This window comes from Mytilinidion resinicola, assembly GCF_010093595.1.
Source record: "Mytilinidion resinicola strain CBS 304.34 unplaced genomic scaffold BDZ99scaffold_26, whole genome shotgun sequence".
NCBI lineage: Eukaryota > Fungi > Ascomycota > Dothideomycetes > Mytilinidiales > Mytilinidiaceae > Mytilinidion > Mytilinidion resinicola.
The window spans coordinates 171,466-190,036 of record NW_022985462.1 but is presented as its reverse complement, the minus strand read 5'-3'; the positions used below and the strand labels follow the sequence as shown (position 1 = coordinate 190,036).

Sequence of the window (18,571 nt, the reverse complement as noted above, 5' to 3'; positions counted from 1 at the left end):
TGTGCCCATCGTTTCAAGCCGATCAGAAACAAGCTTGAATTGAAGCTTAACGCACACGCGATCCCGGGGCCTGTACCATGGTCCATACGACAGAGATGCAGACTTCAGTTGGCGTTGAGACTCGCACACTCGTTGCAGAAGGTGGTGATGGCGGCCGGCATGAGAGCCAGGGGCAGATCTAGCCCCAATCTCCTTGGAATCTGACTGCCAAGCATCGGGCAGACACCACCGACGAGTCTGCAATTTCACGCACCGCTCCCTTTCCTACCCCCTCCTCGACAGCGCTGAGAGAACAGGCTCAGCGTCGCGCCCGGAAAGCCTCAGACATGGTGTCGTGATTCAGTCCTTCTGCGAATCCAGTCGCTACCTCAAAACCCCCCCGCGCTACGCGAAGCTTGACATCTGGCCTTCACCTCCTGGATTCACTCGAACATGCACTTCGCCATGCCGCCTCGCAAGTCGTCGCGCCCTCCACCGTACGCCATGCGCAACTCACGCTCTTTCAATCTGCCTCGAGCCTTTCGGCGGCGCGACTATCGATTTTTAGCCATCCTCATCGCGGGCTGCTTCAGCATCATATGTTTCCTCACCTACATGTTTTCTTCGGGTGGGTCGTCGGCCGACTACATACCCGCTGGGTCAGCACCGGTGGTCATAGTGACTGTCTTCCCGATGAGTGCAGAAGCGGAATTCGTGGAGAAGATCAAGAAGAACAGGAATGATTACGCGATGCGACAAGGTTAGATTTTCTGGTAGATCAACAACTGGCCCAGAACTAACCACTATACAGGCTACGCAACCTTCTTTGCCAGTGCTACTGACTACCGTTCCCTCCTCAATGATCAGCCTCTCACCTGGAGTAAAGTTCCTGCCGTCCGCCATGCCATGACCAAATACCCGGGGGCCTCCTTCGCCTGGTATCTGGAGCCTACGGCCCTTATAATGAATCAAGAACTGTCATTAATCGACCACATAATGAATAAGGAGCGCCTTGAGTCACTGATGATCACCAATGAGCCGGTTGTGCCGCCAGACAGCGTCATCCGGACCTTTGATCACCTCAAAGGCGATCGTATAGATTTTGTCATTTCACAGGACCATGATGGTCTCTCGCAATCCAGCTTCATTGTGAGGAGGGGCGAGTGGGCGAAGTATTTCTTGGACGCGTGGTTCGACCCGTTGTACCGGAGTTATAATTTTCAGAAGGCTGAAGGGCACGCGCTAGAGCATATAGTGCAGTGAGTATGCCCTCTAAAGACTCACGGATTCCACTATCTATCTCATTAATTCTCCCCTACTCCCTAAGCGATTGGCTAACTCGATGCCGTATAGATGGCATGGTACTATCCTAGCCAAACTCGCCCTCGTCCCCCAGCGAACCTTCAACTCGTATACCATCGACACAACCGGCAACAACGCCAAGGGCATGTACCAGGATAAAGATTTCGTCGCCAACTTCCCCAAGTGCGACGCAGAGCGACCGAACTGCTTAGAACTCATGGAGCCCTACTTCGAAAGACTAGACGGTGGGAAGAAGAGTGAATGAAGACATATACCGCCCAAACTATCAATAACACGACAGTATCACCCAGCAAGACGCTAGTGTGAGAGAGGCAGAGGGGCCGGGCATACACGTTCCGGCGTCCCGGCGGTGACGGAACACGACTGCGATCAGGGCTAAGCCCCTGCGACACGCAAATGTAGAACTACGATGGAAAAGCGAAGCTCATTTCCGACGGCGTTTTATGGAGTTTTTTTTTTTTTTTGGCGGAACACATACGGCACGCGTTTATAGCTGTTGCGGCCCGCATGGGGCTATGTACTAAAGAAATGTCTTTATTTACTTTGGGGCGTCTATAGTTTTGGCCATATATGCCCGTTGGGGCTTTCCGACTTCTTCACTTTTGCTCTGTTGCTTGTGATTTGAGATACACATGCTTGTGAGCCTACGCTGTTTACCTCCTACCTACTTGCCACCCTGCTCCAACCGCTCAATTTCTCCTCTCACCCTCTCCACCTCTCTTCCCACTTCCGCAAATCTCTCCGCAATCTCGGCCATCCCCTTCGCACCTGCGTCTTCATACGCCTTCAGCATCTTCAGCGCCGCCCGCTCTCTCGTCTTCAACCGCATGTGCTCCTTCTCCATCGCAGCGGAGTACTCCTGCAGCGACTCTGCAAGCGGTGCGGGAAGGGGGTGGGTGAGTGCGTGAATGCTGCAGAACAGTCAGTCCAATTCAGTAGCACAGGTCGACGTGTGATTCATCGTGAATCCCTGCCAAGTGGAGGATGGAGAAAAAAGAACCGAGAAAGGAGCCGGGGGGGCGGGGGGGCATACCTAGCCTGTGCGTTCAAAACATCGGCTTTCACGGCTAGCTGCTCTGCGTGGGCTCGCGTGCCGCGGGATACGGCGCCGTGGACGGTCTGCTCTAGGATGCGGATGAGCGAAGTTAGGAGGGTCGTGTGAGTGGTTAGGAGAGTTGCGGCGAGGGTGGCGAGGGAGTGGCGGGTGGTGGTTAGGTCGTCGGTTAAGGCGATGTTGGCGTCGAGGAGGGAGAGCGTGGCGCTGGGGAGAATTGTTGGGTCTAGGGGATCGGAGGCTGGAAGGAGGTTTAGAAAGGTGGTTTGGGTAGGAAAGAGGAGGGGAAAGGGGCGTACATAATGGGTTGGCGATGCGGGTGAGATGTTCAGCGGTGGCAGTGAGGTTGGCAGACACGGCTGCGGAGACTGGGGCGATGTTTTCCTATTGTTTCTTTGTGAGACCTGGGAAACCCAAAAAAAGCAGAGGTGATAGTGACTCACGAGAAAGTATTCAGTGTCATCCTGGAGTATATCGCGATCTTCTGGTGGTATTTGACCGTTCAGCTGGGCGCAAATGATCTCGATTACTTCGTGAAGCTGCGAGAGTTAATTTGAGAGTCGCTTGCGATGCTAGGAGCGGAACACAAACCTCTGGAGGTAGGCCATCAGACTTAGATGGGAGATCGACTAGGCTAGCACGTAGAATCTGGGACTTTGCGGCTTCGATCCTTGCAGTTTGAAGTTTCTGAATGAGTGGTTAAATGGATAAGGAGGAGATCGACGAGAGGAAATCGATATGCAAGAGACGTATTGAAAAAAAAAAAGTATAGAAGCCCTACCTTTTGCACCTCGGCATGTGCTCGCTGCCTCTTGAGGTCCTTGGAAGAGCCATCGGGATTGAATTTCCTCGTGGTCAAGTCCTTATACAGTGCGCTGAAGCCTGGATTTTGCTCAAGCGTGGATGGATCAATTGGGGGAAGCATCGTGCAGAGAGGCACGCTTTTCTACTTTCTGCGTCTCTGTCGATGAAGACACTGGGATGTTTGTGATGGTGGAGACAGAAGATGTGGCGGTGCGAGCGGTCCACGGGTCAAGCCACAGCAAACATGCCAAGGCGCCAGCCCCCTGAACTATCAAACATTCATCAGACTGCTGCCATCAAAAAGAGAGCGCTTCGCCATCACATCGCCTCCTAAAGGCGTACCTTATCACGCGCTGCAGTATCAGATCGACTGGCTCCCGCTAAAAGGTTAGTTGCCAGACTTTTTGGCGAACGAAGCCTGAATCCGAAATCTTAGGGCTGATACGTTGACCTCCACATTTGCGAGAGGCGCAGTAACGTTTGTTCCCGAGGCACCGACACCATTAATTTCAGGTCTCTAAGGTTTGCTGGTCTACTGAGTAGGAAAAAAAATGTTTAATGTTATACCAAGCATCAATCAGTGGTGGTAGTTTTCGAATTTTATATTGATACACGAGGAAGTATCGTTTTATCTTCCTTGCTGTCGTCTATCAAGTGCACAAAAGCTGGACTGCTGGACTCAATGATGTTCCTGGACCATGGCTTGCGAAATATACCAACCTCTGGCGACTCTTAGAAACTAAGACGGGGAGCTTCTCTCACATCACCTTGCATGGAGCATGATAACCATTTGGAGGTAAGGAAGCATGTTATAAGAGCATATAGATCTGGTCCGCCTAGCTCTCTCAAGAGAATACGCTAATGTCCTTGCGTAAGCTGAAACTGCAAAAGTCTAAACTGAACAAGGCGTCGCTTTGGTATATATTGGGAAAGAGGGGATTGCGGAGGAGGCACCTCTTATCGCTTAGACAAGCACTTCTTCAGCGCAGTCTTGATGCCCTTCTCAGCCCTACAGACCATACAAAGAATGGACAAGATTCCACTTTACGTTTGCTAGACGGTCCTGAATCAGCCAGAACAAAGTCATCTTGGTGATGTCTCACTGGCTTCGGTCTGTCATGGCCAAAGCACTCTCTCGTTGCGTAAGGAAGCTCCTCAAAGGATCGGTCCGTCGCAGCTACGGTCGATGAGTTGGATGGAAGCCTTGTCACTGCACCTAGCCCAGGGCCATGTCTGTAGTTGCTTTGCATTTTGTTATCAGAACCCGGGTAATATCGGACAGGCTTAGGTCTATTCTGACCAAAGACTGAATGCTGCTCTTAAACCCATTGTTGGGTCCGTTCAATCCTGGCCCAGTCGTCGTTGAAGACTTCTAGGGGAGTTCGGATGTCGTGTCGCAAATGCCACGGCGGCGAGCTTTTAAACATGGTCTTTGTCTCCTGAACCATCGTGAAGGGATGATGTGGTCCGGGGGATGGTGGATCAGAGAAGCCATCGAAGAGGTGATTGTCGATAGAGGAAAGCGAGGTGTTGGGGGAGAATGGCATTCTGTCCACGGGTGTGGGTGGATTCAAAATGGTCTGTGGTTGGAAGCACCTTCGGGGGTCTAAGAGGGATTGATATGTTCGCTAGAAGCTACGCCGTGGAAGTTTGATCGTAGCATTATGCATCAATGTTGGGCAACAGTAATTGAATTCACTGGAATCATGTGAAAGCGGGCTAGTGAATGGCGGTTGCACCGCTTTGTCGATCGATTAAAGGGTTTGAGACGGCCAGGTCTTTGGGAAGTCACTTCACTTGAAACTCATGGAAAGCTTAGGGGATACAGGGATATGCATTGGAGTATCTATGGAGGCTCTAGATTTTCATAACCTTAGAGCCTTGAGAGTGTGGAGAAATGGGGACTGTGTCATCCCTATTTCTTTGAGGGTGACTTTCTATTGCCGCTAGAACCTTTCATCGCCTTGACAGCCTTTTGCGCCCCACGAAGAATGTCCCAGTTAGCACCTATACGTTTGGGTTTCTTGTCTTGATCAGCGCGAAGTAGTTGCCCTGGCGCCAAGAAATCGTCGAACTGGGCCTTTCCTGCAGTGGACTGGGTCTCACGTGGTCGTGAGTCAACTTTGCGAGCTTCACGCTCGCGGCCTCGCTGTTCCAGAATTGGCTGTACAGCCGCCTGGTGGGAGGACTTGCTGGACCTGAAGCGGCCGGGGCCGAGTGTGTGTTGCTGTCCGGTCATGGTTGAGAACAGGGAAGAGTTTTGGTGATTGCTTTTTGCTGAGAATTTTGAGTTGGAGAATACCAGATTGGGAAACTTATCAGAAAAGCTTTGTGATGGGTAGCAGCTTGAGCAAGGAAAAGGAGGGCTTCATATACTTATCTCGAAACCGAATTGTGAAAGTTGAATGTATGCAATGAACGAGATGTGATTATACAATGACTCCACTGAAGTGGTAGCTGTTGTTAAAGATGAACGCATAACATCATGGGACATGGATTTGTAACATTGAGGAAGACGACTTTAATGGCAACAAGTAGGAATATGTGAAAAGTGAGAGTGTGTCGAGTTAGTGTAAGACAGGGATGGGAAAAAGAGCCTAAGACCGGCTCGTGATTCTTATTGAGAGTGAGTTGCTGGAAGCACTGTGTTTACGCTCCAAGTGTTAGAACGACTTTGCATTGAAGAAGCAACCACTACTCTAGAGGCATCACGCTAAAGCGAAATAACTATCAAGGTGTTTACACTCTGCATGAAGACGTCAAGTCTAAAAGACTTTGTAGAAATGCAAGCCGTTGAATCACCCCTATCTTTTCGAGTGTAACTCCTTGTTTTTAGGCTTGATGGAGGCTTTCAAGGCTTTGGCAGCCTTGGCTACGCCATAGAGGATATCTCGACCCGAACCTCCGCGCTTTTGCCTCTTGGTTTTGGCTTGATCATTGGCAACCAATTGGTCATCCGCGGGAATTTCATCGAGTTGGGAATTTCCTGTGGGAGGGGGGCTTATTGATCAGGACTAACAACAAGAGTTGGCAAGAATATCGAAGACAATATGACCAGGAACATTAGTGCTCAGATTCTGGCATATCGGAAGTTGAGAATAGCTCGGAGAAGTGAGCTTTCATACCTTACCTTCCGCCAAACCATTTCCGAATGCCTTTCACGATGCTCCTACTAATATTTGCCACGGCATGTAAGATGCGGTGAGTCGCATTTGTCCGCCGATCCTCGATTCCATCATTGCCATCTAAGAATGACTGAGGCCATGGCTCTTCGAGGAGGCGAGGGTTGGCTTGATCGTAGGGGCTGCCAGGTGGCCTGGGATGACGTTGGCCCACTGATTTACGCTTGGTGTGTGGCTCCTCGAACTTGATCCGGGAAGCCTGTGAAGGCAGTAGCTCCTCCTCAGTTTGAGATAGCCACATGTCTTGCGCCGAATGCTCTTTGAGCCATCGCTGGACCCGCATATATATTGGCTGCGGGTGCTGAAGCTCGACGCAAGCGGTATACACGGGTGGTTGCTGTTCGTGGAATGGCATAATAACTTCGACTTGACCTTCGCCAACGGGATTGCGTCGTGTCGGAGCTTGATGCGCAGCCATTGCGGATTGCGGGAATGAGAAGGAAGTAGTGTTGGAGAGTGTCAGTTTCTGTAGAGGGCTGAGCTACTCACAAGAGCTGTGAGTGGTCTGAAGCTTTTCACGGATGGAAGAGGCAATCTATGCATGTAATGGAGCGGCAATGTGCGCAACTAGTGTATAGTGTTATGAAAACACCATCATATACAGTGATTTATGAGCGTACTTTAGTGATCGTCGTGTCGAAGCCTCGTAAATCCACAATGTTTCAGAGACTCACCTCCGACATCTCCCGCCTTGTTGTTCGGTCCCATCTGTGGCTAGATTAGTACCATGTAGAGACTTTCTCATATCGTTCAAGATAGGAGCCCTCTACGAAGACTGAACAAAGAGGTGCTGAAGACTTTTCAGGAAAGCCTTCTCGCTCTGGATGTCTCTTAGATCGATAGATCTTTCCTGATCTACCCCCGTCCGCGCAAAACTCTTCGTTAGATGAAAATTCCGTGCATGGTTTTAGTTTCGACAATGGTTTCACATACATTAGCAGAACCCTCAGAAGTCAGTGATGAGGGGGTAGAGGTTTAATTTGGAGAGAGAGTAAGGATCTTACATAGAGCTCACTCACAGAGGATGCTCAAATTGTTCAAAATAACACGCTGAGAAACCGAACGTTTCGCTCGAGGATTTCTTTGCCGAATTAGCAGAGACATAGCCATAGAAACGCCAGACCAACTTCAGAGCCAAGGAGAAGAAGGTATACGACACAGTGCGAGGACCATACTAGAAAACAGATCACAGCGAACACTCGAGATGTTCAGAGCCGTTCGCTACAAGGACGATGCGTTTGCGAAGATTGTAGTTGCCGTGTTAGCATGGGTACAGCAAGAGGAAGATCGGCTCTCTTACACGATCACACTATTGCTCGCCAGGCTCGCCAGGCTCAGCGGGACGACTACTTCGGAAAGGTTTCGTTAGCTTATGGAAGAACTTCTTCCATCCTCGCTTCACCGTGCCGAGGACCGACTGACGGTATTCCCATTCATGCATAGTCGTGTGTTCATGTGGCTTGAGGATCCCTGCGAACGTAATCGTAGGATTCGGCTCATGGTTTTGTACGAAACGATTGTCTATGTGGAAAAAGTGCGCGTGTATTGGATTTTCATGAGGATGAGTTCTCGGTCTTGTATCGGAATTGAGCCGCCGGAGGTGCCGTGGAAGTCGGTCACGGCGGAATCGCCTTCGCTGGCGTGCCTGAACTGTGGGTGGTTGCTCTTGCGTCTCTGGTGGAGCGACAGGAGCGGCTGGAGCCGTGATGGCACGGTCCGGAGCTTCAGATACCTGCAAGGGACGTTGGGGTCCAAGGGGAGGGCGAGGTATCGCAGATATCTGTCGCTCCCGATTGCGCGGAGCTTCAGCTATTGGCACGCGGCGCTTAGGTCTAGGTTCAAGGAGAGGTATCGTGGACGCCTCTCGCCCCTGATTGCGCGGAGCTTCGGGTATATGCACGCGACGCTGTGGTTGAGGCTCATGGAGAAGCATCGTAGATGTCTCTCGCGCCTGACCGCGTGGAGCTTCAGCTACATGTACACGATGTTGAGGTCGGGATTTATGGAGAGGTAACGCGGATGTTTCTCGCACTTGATTGCGTGGAGCGTTAGCTACTCGCACGCGATACTGAGGGGCTCCAAGCTCATGGCGAGGTGCGGCGTATGTCTCTTGCATCTGCTCGCCAGGAACGAAATATCCCCTACGATAGGGAGAGGAAGTGCCTTGCGGATGGGGCATGTTTTGAGGCTAGTGGAACGTTTGGCTTGACGTCTGACTGGGAATTTTTCTGGTGGCTTTGGAGACTGAAGGTTCTGAAGGTCTAATTCTGAGAGCTTTGAAAATGGACAACTGTTACTGATCTTTGTAGGTCAGGAGTGATGGGGAAGTAATGGCCTACGGACATAGAAGAGGGACTTTATACCTCATAGATCTGGGTATTGTGAATACACGTTTCTGAAAACTGTGCGAGAACTCTTCTTGATGCCTGCATTGTGGAAGTGTTGGCCGTCAGTTTCCGTGTATTGTACGAGTATTTTCGCCATCATTGCTTTGACAATGCTTTCTGTTCATAGTGAATGGCCAACTTCCACCTGTAACGGATAGAGAAGTCAGTGATTTCGACGATTCGTGCTTGGAAGATGGTATTTTTGGACAAGTGAATGGCGATTGTGGAGAATCGCGAACGAGAGTTGTACTGTCTCAACTGTTCAGCTTCATTGTCTCGACCGCAGCCTACACCAGCAAGAATTTTGGAAGTGAATCTGATTTGGGATGTATGATTGCTTGCAAAGCATGAACGCACTATGTGAAGCTCCATTCACTGTGAAGATGTTAGCACATAACGGAAGAAGCTTGACCAACATGGTACTCACAAGCGTCCACATCCCAATACCCACCACTCTCTAAGTATCCTGACAACCCTACTCGACAGAAAACCAAAACTTCAACCTCAGAAAACCCTACGTCTTTTTCTCATAAACTCCCAGCTATCATGGACTCAAAAATCCATGACGTCCTAATAATTGGCGCCGGTCCCTGCGGTCTCGTGGTGGCCGCTCGTCTTTGCGAACACACCCCCTCCGCCGTCTTCACCGACGAAGAGCACCAGCGCTACCACTGGATCCTCAAACACGGCCACCAAACTAGCATCAAGTCCAAGAAGACCGGCACCGTCTATCCACCCCGGCAATCACCCGCCGGGCGTAGTTACTCGGCTCTCGTCCTCGACAGCACGCGCGACGAGTGGATGACGCGGGGAAATAGGCTTTTCAAGACGTTCGAGATCGAGCATCTACGCAGCCCGATGTTTTTCTATGTTGATCCCGGGGATCGAGATGGGTTACTGGCGAATGCGCATGAGGAGGGGAGGGAGGGGGAGCTGAGTGAGATAAGGGAGTGTGTTGGGAAGGAGGTTAGTAAGCATTTGAGGAAGAAGCGGATGAAGTTCGAACGCCGGGGTGAGCTGCATCTTTGGTAGTTGCTGGTGATGTGCTGATTGTTCAAGGTCGAGGGCTGAAGTAGTGATTGATGAACGTGATCGGAACGATTACTTCACTCCTTCGCGAGGGTTGTTTGCGGAGCATTGCCGATGCGTTATTGATCGGTATGGTCTTCGCGAGGGCCTTGTTCGTCAGGAAAGTGTCCAGGATGTTGGATTCCGGGAAGTAGAAAATGTGGCTGGAGAAAGCGAACGAATTTTTACTCTGGAGACTAATAAAGGCATTCACTACGCACGATCAGTTGTCCTAGCCGTAGGACCCGGAAATGCTCCAGCAATACCTGGATTGAGTGCCTCAGAAAGGACAGATGGTGCATGCCAAAGCATGCAAATCCAGAGATTCCCCGGCCCATCCGTCCAGTCCAAGATCAAGGCCAAACGGGTGACCAACGTAATGGTCATCGGAGGCGGTGTGACTTCCGCTCAGCTCGTCGATCTCGCTGTTCGTCGAGGCGTTACGAAAGTGTGGCATGTGATGCGTGGTCCACTGAAAGGTTAGCATGTTCTTGCTAAGAGTTCACAAGAAGACTACTCACCTCACACAGTCAAACCGTTCGACGTCGACTTGGTATGGATGGGGAAATTCCGGAACATCGAACAAGCCTACTTTTGGTACGCCAACAGCGACAACGGTACTCTTTTTCCCCCTCCTCACCCCAGACCATCTCCTGCCACGTCTCTAGTATTACACAGAACGCCTCGCCCATTTAGCTACCGCCCGCAATGGAGGCAGTGTAACTCCCCGCGCGCTCAAAGCCATGAAAGCCCACATCGCTGCCCACCGGGCATCTCTCTATTCTTTCACAACCATACAATCCAAGACATGGAATCCAGAAAGCCATACCTGGACGGTTACCACTTCCCCGCAGATCCCCGATCTGCCGCCTTTTGATTATATCTACTTCGCGACAGGTATCGCGACAGATATTAGTACGCTACCCTTTTTGGGGATTTTGCATAGGGAGTTCCTCATCAAGACGAAAGGTGGATTGCCATGTTTGAAACGATGATCTGATGTGGAAAGATGACGTACCCCTATTAGGAAGGCTGGCAGGGTTGAGATTAGGGCCGGGTGCTGGGAATTTGGCAGGTGCACGGGTAGGTGCTGAGAGGGTAGTTTGGGGGATCGAGGACGTGCTTGGTAAGAGTACGAATGGCGTGAAATATGGAAAGTGGGACTGGCAATTTGATTATGCTAGTGGGAGAGGGAACAGGTTTGACAGTTTGACAGGGGAGGATTGCAGGGAGAGTAAAGAGTGATAGAGGTTTAGAAAGACTGTTCACAAATCGAATCATATGACTAACTTGCCCGACTGGATACCGGAAGCTGATATTCTATTCTGTCTCAATCCACTACTAAGGTACACAGCTGTCAAGTTCCTTTTCTGAAGTATCAGTGAAACGGTGATCTAGTGTAGGAGGCAACCTGGATTTGGCCCATTGGTCGTAGAATGCTACCTCTTGAAGTCATCCAAGCAAGTAGCCGGCCAATCAAGATCATAGAGTAGCCAATTCAATTCTGAGACAATAAACCATCTTATTTGGCTTTTGTTTAGAAGGCGTGGAAAGCGCCCCAAGCAGTCGTTAACAAGTTATGCAAAGACCTGTGACGAGGCGCCGAATCTCGCTCGAGGTCGTTCGGTCTGCAAGAGGCCAGGGGATTTCTTGGCGAGGGTCTGCAGAAGCATGTCTATCAGCACAATCGAATCGTCTTCGCTCTTTCGTCCGGATTCCTGGACCTCCTTCATGATAGGACATTGCATCATCGCTTGCTGGTGGTGACGAGCCACACCCTGTACTATTGCCTAGCTGATCGCGTTGTCGTTCGTGCAGTCGTTTATGCCATGCCGACTGCATAAATCTTTGATTGAGCTCAATCGATCCCATTAGACAATTTTCGCTTCTTCGCCTCCTGCTCGGCATCCCCCCTCACCTCCACCTCTCTTCTCCTTCGCTGAATGAGCTCTGCTTCATGGCGTTGACGAGCCTGCTGCGCTGCTACGTCGCGGGCTCGTAGTGCGTGGACAGCCTCCTTGATTCTACCCTCGGCGGCTATAAGGTCTTCCTCGGTGACAGGATCTTCAATAGACTCGAGGACGCCGTTTACAGTGCTGATGTGGTTTGCGTCCTTCTTGTCGTCACGCCAGCGTGGTGTTCCATCATCTTCGCGTTTGTACCGCCACCGTCCTGACGGATCTCTGTAGCACTCGATTATCCGCCCATCCAACGGCTGTCCCAAGGCTTTGAGTATCTCCCAGTCCGCTTCTTCGATGTAAAGATCGTGCTGGAAGGGCTTGTACTGGTTGTTGTTATGCTGTACCAACAATATAAAGCGATCGGGCATGGCGTCGAAATCCGGGATCTCCCCTTCCTCTCCATCCTGGGGATCGAACGTCGGAAACTCGCCTAGCCGGAGTTTGAAGTCAATTGTGTTCTCCTGCGGCGGCTTCCACTTCAGAATGTGTTTATCGGTTCCGAATTTGTAGGGTGTGCTCTTGCAAGTGAAAATCAGGCCGTCGTTGCCATGCGGCAGGCTCGGGAGAACGTGTCTAAACATGTCGCTGATGTGGTAAGGCGAGTGGACTTCCTTCAGCTTGACTCGGAAGGGCTCACGCTCCTGCATTTTTGGGTTTTGCTGCCGCCATATGTTGAGCGGTTTGAAAATGTTTTCATGCAGCTTCCCCAGCCGCTTGTCTAGCGGCTTTTTTGTGACATTCTCGTCGCCGACGGCAAGGCAGTCGAAGATATAGAATATGAGGCGCGGCCTCGGGTTGTTTGGGAGAAAGTCGTGCACCAATTCGCCGTCGAGAAGCGTGCCGAATGTAAAAATGTTCTCATCATGAGGGTTGCTGATGTGTGGGAAATGGAGACCGGGCGGGACAAGGTAGAAATTGTTCTTGCGGTCGATGAGGAAGTGATCAGGCCTAAAGGAACCGTCCTCATTATGGCTATAGGTCAAGTAGAGCAAGCAGCGTATTCCATCCGTCTTCTCACACATGAAGTATTCTGACCGCTGCAGCTCATGGATGTGTTCTCGCGCGAAACTGATTGGTTGTGCGCCAGGGAAGTGGTCGGTGTCGCGCTCAAGCAGGCCGGCTACCGCACCGCGAAGATCTCGCTCCACGTCACGCGGCATCTTCGAGCCGGGGATACCGGGTGGGACTGAGTGTGGCGGCATCTCGCAAGGTGGCGTTGCGCGTTATTAGAAGATGGTGTGGTGGGCTGGCGGTGGGAGTTGTAGAGGCGGGAGTTGAGAGAATCGGAGGGGCTATTTGAGTTCGCGAGCGCGGTCTAATATTGAAATTGTGTTATAAGCTGGTGTCAGGTCAGCGACGAATGGTATTGAGTATGGTGAGTATACGTGGTCGGGGCAAGGAGCCCCAGCTCGTATGGAGTCGACGGCATTCACCATGCAAGGTGGACAAAGATCTGGAGTTGGCGCGTGTGGATCCCATCACGTGATCGTCGATACTGTCGATCTCATAAGATCACAAGATTCGAACAATGATGGGGAAGGGACAGTACTATATAATTATTTGAACTTACATTAAGCTTCATGGTCTGATTTAGGTATATCAAGATACAGATCATATTTGAATCACATGCAGCATAAAAGATGCTGGAAGCTTTGCAGACAATTTATCTTTTACATCTTCTACAGAATCCAATTGAGCTTTTTTTCCCCTTTCACAGAGCCATGGAAGTCTTCCAAATTCACAAACATCTCTCGACGACCCCGCCGCCCACTACCTCATGCTTTCTCAGAGCCTCCGAACCACTGCGTCGCGCGGCATTGTGGGCTCAATGTAGCCGCATTTCCTTCGGGAATTTCCATCATGGTTGGATCGCCCATGCTCAGGCTGTCGACGCCAATCTCATCAGCCGCATCATCTCCAGGAACCATCTCGCTAAGGTGCGGCGTGCCAACGACATCTTCTCGATGACACTTCATCTCCTCGTCCAGAAGGAAAGCGCTGTGTTTGCGTTTGGGCATGACAGGTTCAAAAGACTGCGCCGATGTCTGTTCCCCTTCTAATCGGATTTTCCGGTCTCTTGCGTAGTGGGCACGTGCTTTTAGCCACGAAGCTCGTCGACGGGTATCTGGGACCAAGGAGGTAGGGAAGAGACATCGCGCCGCCGTTTGCACGTCTTCCTCGTTAGGAAAAGGCCGATCGGGTAGTGGCTGCGGTCCAAGCGCTAAATGAGGAGGTGACGATTGCGGAATAGCGTTTTCAGAGCTGGAAGATTGTTGAGGGCTGAGCTGATTGATGATTTTTGGGTCTGGTGGGGGAAAGAGTGGCCGATTGATACGATTGCCAACCAGTTCTTCCGCTTCGGCGAGAGTCAAGGAGGGATTAGGTGGGATCAAAGCCGGACGTCGCGCGCGCTGGAAAGTGGGATGTGGGGATTCAGGGACTCCACTGCGATCAACGTAAGAAGAGAAGGATTGGTCGAAAGCAAACCTCTCGAAGGAGGGTGTGCTTAAACTCTCGCGGCCAGTGCAAGTCATGCTGAGGCAGTGAAACGTCCGAAAGCAGCGGCAATCGCTGTTGTCACGAGATGCAAAGTGATCAAGTTGCTATGCACATTCTCCCGCAGACCTCCTAGAAGATCTTATATATCAATCTCGTGTATCGGGTCCGGCATCTTTCGTCCAGGATCGCCGCAACGCAGGTCCTGACGTACGCGTTTGTGACTGAAGCTGCATAGAACATTATTCTAACCTTATTGTTTGCTTCAACATGATAAGGATTCGTCCAACACAAACTTTGAGCGGACGGGATGGACATTGAATTTGACGAAGGAAAATGATATTGGGATATCGAAAGATATTCGCAAGAAGTTTAAGTCGTCTGCCATTCCAAAGTGTCAAATATGCGACAGATCAGATGAGAAGAGGAATGGAATGAAGGAAGAGTTTCGAGTCGATGACTTTAGAGCAAACTATCAGGGGTAGGTGACAAAGCAAGGAAGTTGTTTGGTGTTTGTGAGGCTAAGCTGCTCCAGCCGCTTCCGATGGTTCACTGAGAGTAACATTACTATGGCAAGCACTGTCAGGACAAGAGCCGCAATTGTTGCTGTTGCACGAGGGCTAATTTCCAGAGGAATCGCTCCGGCACCAGCTTGAGTAAACGCAATTACTGTCAGGTTGGCCAGCAAACCTTCATCCATAGGCATGTAGACTAAGATACTAGAGCGCCTGTCCCGGATGCATTTGAACGCGTTACTACGTCCACGTCGCAGTTCCGACACGACAGAAACAAAACTCGGCAGCGATATCCAGTTGCGGAGAGGCGGCTTACGGGCCTCGTGGAAGCTGTACGCGCACGTTGAGAATGCCGTTGCAATCTGAAGGTGGTCTGATATCAGGGCGTTTGTGGGGGAAACTGAACCCTCCAGTGAGGTTGTAATTGATCAGTGAAGGAGGGCAGAGGCGTGGAGGTTCGCCAACAGAAAGCGAGCACGGAAGCACGTCATTTTTCGCCGGCAGCTTGGCGTGTCTAGACAGCCCTGAATAGCCGTGGTGGATGACTCCAGGTGACTGTCCGACCCTCGACAGGGAATAAAGAACTGGAATATGCCCTCCGTCCAGCCTCATCTCTCTAGAACTTACACGTCTGGTCTGCCTCACTCATGACACCAGGAATTATGGCCGCGTCTTCCTCCAACGGCGCCGCACTCAATGGCAGCCAGAAGTATCGTAAGTCCCCTCCGAACTTTTTTTTTGGACTTTTGCCCATGCAAACATATTCACTGACATCTAAGCAGGCAGGATAACTTCTCAGCCCGAGAATCCGTTTGCTAGCTTTATACCCGACCAGTCCTTGGCCATTGTCCCCGAATTCACCCTTGAATCTGGTGTTGTCCTCTACAATGTTCCCGTCGCGTACAAAACCTTCGGAGCCCTGTCCCCACAGAGAGACAATGCTATGGTTATTTGCCATGCCCTTACAGGAAGTGCGGATGTGGGTGACTGGTGGGGTCCTTTACTAGGAGGCCCGGGGAAGGCGTTTGACACCTCGAGATTCTTCGTCGTATGCATAAACAGCCTGGGAAGTCCGTACGGGAGCGCAAGCCCCGTCACGGCGAAGGATGGAGATACCGCGAAAGGGCTATACGGCCCAGAGTTCCCGCTCACTACTGTGAGGGACGATGTCAATATCTTCAAGCTTATACTCGATGATCTCGGAGTTCGACAAATTGCTGCTGTCATTGGAGGGTCCATGGGAGGCATGCTTGTCTTGGAGTTTGCATACTTTGGCAAAGACTACGTCCGGTGTATCATACCTATCGCAACCTCAGCGCGGTACAGCGCGTGGGGTATAAGCTGGGGCGAGGCGCAAAGACAAAGCATTTACTGCGACCCAAAATACGACGATGGATACTATACATTCGAGGACCCTCCATCAACCGGACTAGGGGCTGCACGCATGTCGGCACTACTCACCTATCGCAGTCGTGACTCTTTCGAATCACGGTTTGGACGGAATACTCCTGATCCCTCAAAGAGGCAAAATATAAACGGCGGCCAAAGGCCATCTACACCATCTCAAGAAGCTTGGGCTATCCACAATGACGGACACAAGAACGCACGATCTCCACGGCCCTCGCGAGTCACCAGCTCCGCAAGCATAGCCACTAGTATCCCCAATGCCGCCTCAGCTCATTCCAATCTTGAATTTCACAACCCATCCACCTCAGCAACCATCGAGAAGTCGAACGATGCTCTCAACGAGAGTGCCAAAGGGAACGTCTCCGAACGAGCGAAAAAACAAACGCCAACTTACTTCTCTGCCCAGTCCTACCTCCGCTATCAGGGCGAGAAATTCATCAAACGCTTCGACGCAAATTGCTACATCGCCATAACGCGCAAGCTCGACACTCACGATGTCTCACGACACCGATATCCCGAGGGCTGCACTCCCCATGACACCCATCCCGTAACGGCCTTGCATCACGCTCTGTCACTAGTCTCGCAGCCGACACTCATATTGGGCATACAATCCGATGGCCTCTTCACATTCGCTGAGCAGCAAGAGCTAGCTGCGCATATCCCAAATGCCGCTTTGAAAACAATTGACTCGCCTGAAGGCCATGACGCCTTTTTGCTCGAATTTGAGCAAGTCAATACGCACTTGGTCAAGTTCTTGAACGAAACACTTCCAGATATAATGAGCCGAAGTCCACAATTGGAGGGCGTTATTGGAGAGAGCGATGATGGGGCTATGGGAGCGAAGAAGACCAGCACGTTCGGCGAGGCAGAGGTTGACGATATCACGGCTTGGTAACGGCTATTTCATGAGTGATGGGATCTAGAGGTTCCGGAACGTAACATCATGCGTGTGTGAATATCTAAGCGTATTGGGGCACTTCAGACAGTGGTAGAACAGTCGCAAAATGAGGATAGATGTGGGCTAGAATAGAGGGTGGTTATAAAGAGTAGAAGTGCAGAGGGCACCCAATGCTATGCCTGTGACTATGCGGAACGGCCTCTAGGGTACTCCACACCGTACTGTAATTCTAGTTCTAATCTAAAGGTTCTGGAATGTGACATTATATATATAAATATTTAAGAGTATGGGGGCACTTCAGACAGTGGTAGAACAGTTGCAAAATAAGGACAGATGTGGGCTAGAATAGAGGGTAGTTATAAAGAGTAGAAGATTAAGATAATAAGGGACGCGCAGAGGGCACCCAATGCCATGTTTTTAACCATGCGGAACGGCCTCTAGCTAGAAACTTGCTAGGCCAATTGAAACGGCTCATATGCAGCTGAGGGGCACTGCTATCCCTTCGCACGCCGGAATGCGTCCACAAAAATCTAGCCAATCAGAGGCTCTGAATCAGGCCACCGTGATGACGACTACGCCCAACTGAAGCAATTCGAATTCGTGTATATAATTGTATATAGCTAGTCCTTGGTGTTGAGCTTAGCTATATGATCTACCCAACCCGTGCAAATGGATTTGTTTGCACTCGTAACTCTGCAGAAAGGAATCGAACAGCACGAGCACCCGTATCTAGTTCTCGGCGCCCGTTGTGGGCGCGTCCAGTCCTGACTACTACGAGATTTCCTAGTGGTGTTGACCGATAGATCCGCCAGCGGCTTCCTAGTTGTGCTATTGACGTTTGTAACCTTTCGTCCGGCTTCAATGCATGCACTACAGTTTTGAGGCTTCTTCCATAGCCTCACGTGCTTGTGCTCCCGCACCGGCTGCCAGATAATATCGTTGGTACCCTTCCTATTGTTCATAGGACGCCTGTGTCCAGCAACCCGTTGCGAGGCCTTACAAAGTTGGACATAGAGGTCCATACAGAATTGTAGATGTGTATCCTTGCGGGTGCTGTGGTGGCCAGGCCGTGGCCAGTAGCTTGATAGCTTGTAGCAGTTGGTGATGACGGTGTCTAGCAGGAAGCTGAACAGCGGCCGCCACGTTTTCATGTGAATCTTCTGGGTGTTGTAGTAGCTACGCAGCTGATCGGCAATATCAACGCCGCACATATGCAAATTGTATTCGTCGATGTGCACGGGTATGTCCAGCCAGGCCCTGAACTCGTCACCGAACACTAGCTTAGTCTGTGCGAAGCCTGTAGCTGTAGGGGCAGGCCTTTTTCGTAGTTTGCAGACGTACACTTGACCTGGCGATGTATGACGTCAGCGGCTCTGCAGCGCCAAGAATCAACACCAAACTTACCATCGTGAACTGTTGAGAGGAATAAAACGACCCTGGCGTCCTTCCAGGCCATTTCCATCACCTGGTGACTCTTAGATAACTCTCCATAGAGCG

At 50.9% G+C, this 18,571-nt stretch overlaps 10 protein-coding genes across 10 annotated transcripts; 3 read left to right on the top strand and 7 right to left on the bottom strand.

Moving 5' to 3' along the window:
- The first annotated feature begins 267 nt into the window (after positions 1-267).
- BDZ99DRAFT_453185 (alpha-1,6-mannosyltransferase) lies at positions 268-1,895 on the top strand. Its single transcript, XM_033718316.1, has 3 exons — positions 268-739; positions 791-1,238; positions 1,333-1,895. Exons 1-3 carry the CDS (start codon positions 433-435, stop codon positions 1,544-1,546), a joined length of 969 nt encoding a protein of 322 aa, XP_033570478.1. The 5' UTR covers positions 268-432; the 3' UTR covers positions 1,547-1,895.
- Positions 1,527-3,310, bottom strand: BDZ99DRAFT_453183 (uncharacterized protein). The gene is made up of 6 exons (XM_033718315.1): positions 3,138-3,310; positions 2,948-3,043; positions 2,800-2,895; positions 2,656-2,740; positions 2,336-2,597; positions 1,527-2,213 (listed from the first exon to the last, which is right to left on the bottom strand). The coding sequence occupies exons 1-6, from the start codon at positions 3,279-3,281 to the stop codon at positions 1,967-1,969; spliced, it is 930 nt and encodes a 309-aa protein (XP_033570477.1). The 5' UTR covers positions 3,282-3,310; the 3' UTR covers positions 1,527-1,966.
- Positions 3,311-5,002: 1,692 nt separating this feature from the next.
- BDZ99DRAFT_165937 (uncharacterized protein) lies at positions 5,003-5,480 on the bottom strand. The gene has a single exon (XM_033712914.1). The coding sequence runs from the start codon at positions 5,397-5,399 to the stop codon at positions 5,076-5,078; it is 324 nt and encodes a 107-aa protein (XP_033570476.1). The 5' UTR covers positions 5,400-5,480; the 3' UTR covers positions 5,003-5,075.
- Positions 5,481-5,849: 369 nt separating this feature from the next.
- Positions 5,850-6,751, bottom strand: BDZ99DRAFT_468062 (uncharacterized protein). The gene has a single exon (XM_033721160.1). The coding sequence runs from the start codon at positions 6,695-6,697 to the stop codon at positions 6,287-6,289; it is 411 nt and encodes a 136-aa protein (XP_033570475.1). The 5' UTR covers positions 6,698-6,751; the 3' UTR covers positions 5,850-6,286.
- A 713-nt stretch (positions 6,752-7,464) lies between these two features.
- Positions 7,465-8,521, bottom strand: BDZ99DRAFT_546676 (uncharacterized protein; the record flags this gene model as incomplete). The annotated part of the gene is made up of 1 exon (XM_033726884.1): positions 7,465-8,521. One exon carries the CDS (start codon positions 8,519-8,521, stop codon positions 7,652-7,654), a length of 870 nt encoding a protein of 289 aa, XP_033570474.1. The 3' UTR covers positions 7,465-7,651.
- Positions 8,522-9,275: 754 nt separating this feature from the next.
- Positions 9,276-11,042, top strand: BDZ99DRAFT_491598 (FAD binding domain-containing protein; the record flags this gene model as incomplete). Its single annotated transcript, XM_033723109.1, has 5 exons — positions 9,276-9,757; positions 9,789-10,276; positions 10,328-10,414; positions 10,476-10,766; positions 10,807-11,042. 5 exons carry the CDS (start codon positions 9,276-9,278, stop codon positions 11,040-11,042), a joined length of 1,584 nt encoding a protein of 527 aa, XP_033570473.1.
- Positions 11,043-11,655: 613 nt separating this feature from the next.
- Positions 11,656-13,174, bottom strand: BDZ99DRAFT_512003 (mRNA capping enzyme, alpha subunit; the record flags this gene model as incomplete). The annotated part of the gene is made up of 2 exons (XM_033724595.1): positions 11,785-13,174; positions 11,656-11,736 (listed from the first exon to the last, which is right to left on the bottom strand). The coding sequence occupies exons 1-2, from the start codon at positions 12,958-12,960 to the stop codon at positions 11,656-11,658; spliced, it is 1,257 nt and encodes a 418-aa protein (XP_033570472.1). The 5' UTR covers positions 12,961-13,174.
- Positions 13,175-13,433: 259 nt separating this feature from the next.
- BDZ99DRAFT_165874 (uncharacterized protein) lies at positions 13,434-14,687 on the bottom strand. The gene has a single exon (XM_033712913.1). It carries the CDS (start codon positions 14,290-14,292, stop codon positions 13,534-13,536), a length of 759 nt encoding a protein of 252 aa, XP_033570471.1. The 5' UTR covers positions 14,293-14,687; the 3' UTR covers positions 13,434-13,533.
- Positions 14,688-15,333: 646 nt separating this feature from the next.
- On the top strand, positions 15,334-17,403 carry BDZ99DRAFT_468056 (homoserine O-acetyltransferase). The gene is made up of 2 exons (XM_033721159.1): positions 15,334-15,483; positions 15,552-17,403. The coding sequence occupies exons 1-2, from the start codon at positions 15,432-15,434 to the stop codon at positions 17,069-17,071; spliced, it is 1,572 nt and encodes a 523-aa protein (XP_033570470.1). The 5' UTR covers positions 15,334-15,431; the 3' UTR covers positions 17,072-17,403.
- A 291-nt stretch (positions 17,404-17,694) lies between these two features.
- On the bottom strand, positions 17,695-18,530 carry BDZ99DRAFT_481932 (uncharacterized protein; the record flags this gene model as incomplete). The annotated part of the gene is made up of 2 exons (XM_033722452.1): positions 17,695-18,422; positions 18,479-18,530. The coding sequence occupies 2 exons, from the start codon at positions 18,528-18,530 to the stop codon at positions 17,695-17,697; spliced, it is 780 nt and encodes a 259-aa protein (XP_033570469.1).
- Between the last annotated feature and the right edge of the window lie 41 nt (positions 18,531-18,571).

Excerpts from the sequence above, each read along its gene's own strand:
- BDZ99DRAFT_453185 (XM_033718316.1), top strand. The coding sequence starts at position 433 with ATGCACTTCGCCATGCCGCCTCGCAAGTCGTCGCGCCCTCCACCGTAC. Across the intron at positions 740-790 it reads TGATTACGCGATGCGACAAG|GCTACGCAACCTTCTTTGCC; the intron begins GTTAGATTTTCT and ends ACCACTATACAG. Across the intron at positions 1,239-1,332 it reads GCGCTAGAGCATATAGTGCA|ATGGCATGGTACTATCCTAG; the intron begins GTGAGTATGCCC and ends GATGCCGTATAG.
- BDZ99DRAFT_453183 (XM_033718315.1), bottom strand. The coding sequence starts at position 3,281 with ATGCTTCCCCCAATTGATCCATCCACGCTTGAGCAAAATCCAGGCTTC. Across the intron at positions 3,044-3,137 it reads CACATGCCGAGGTGCAAAAG|AAACTTCAAACTGCAAGGAT; the intron begins GTAGGGCTTCTA and ends CCACTCATTCAG. Across the intron at positions 2,598-2,655 it reads CCGCATCGCCAACCCATTAT|CCTCCGATCCCCTAGACCCA; the intron begins GTACGCCCCTTT and ends ACCTCCTTCCAG.
- BDZ99DRAFT_165937 (XM_033712914.1), bottom strand. The coding sequence starts at position 5,399 with ATGACCGGACAGCAACACACACTCGGCCCCGGCCGCTTCAGGTCCAGC.
- BDZ99DRAFT_468062 (XM_033721160.1), bottom strand. The coding sequence starts at position 6,697 with ATGCCATTCCACGAACAGCAACCACCCGTGTATACCGCTTGCGTCGAG.
- BDZ99DRAFT_165874 (XM_033712913.1), bottom strand. The coding sequence starts at position 14,292 with ATGACTTGCACTGGCCGCGAGAGTTTAAGCACACCCTCCTTCGAGAGG.
- BDZ99DRAFT_468056 (XM_033721159.1), top strand. The coding sequence starts at position 15,432 with ATGGCCGCGTCTTCCTCCAACGGCGCCGCACTCAATGGCAGCCAGAAG. Across the intron at positions 15,484-15,551 it reads CAATGGCAGCCAGAAGTATC|GCAGGATAACTTCTCAGCCC; the intron begins GTAAGTCCCCTC and ends ACATCTAAGCAG.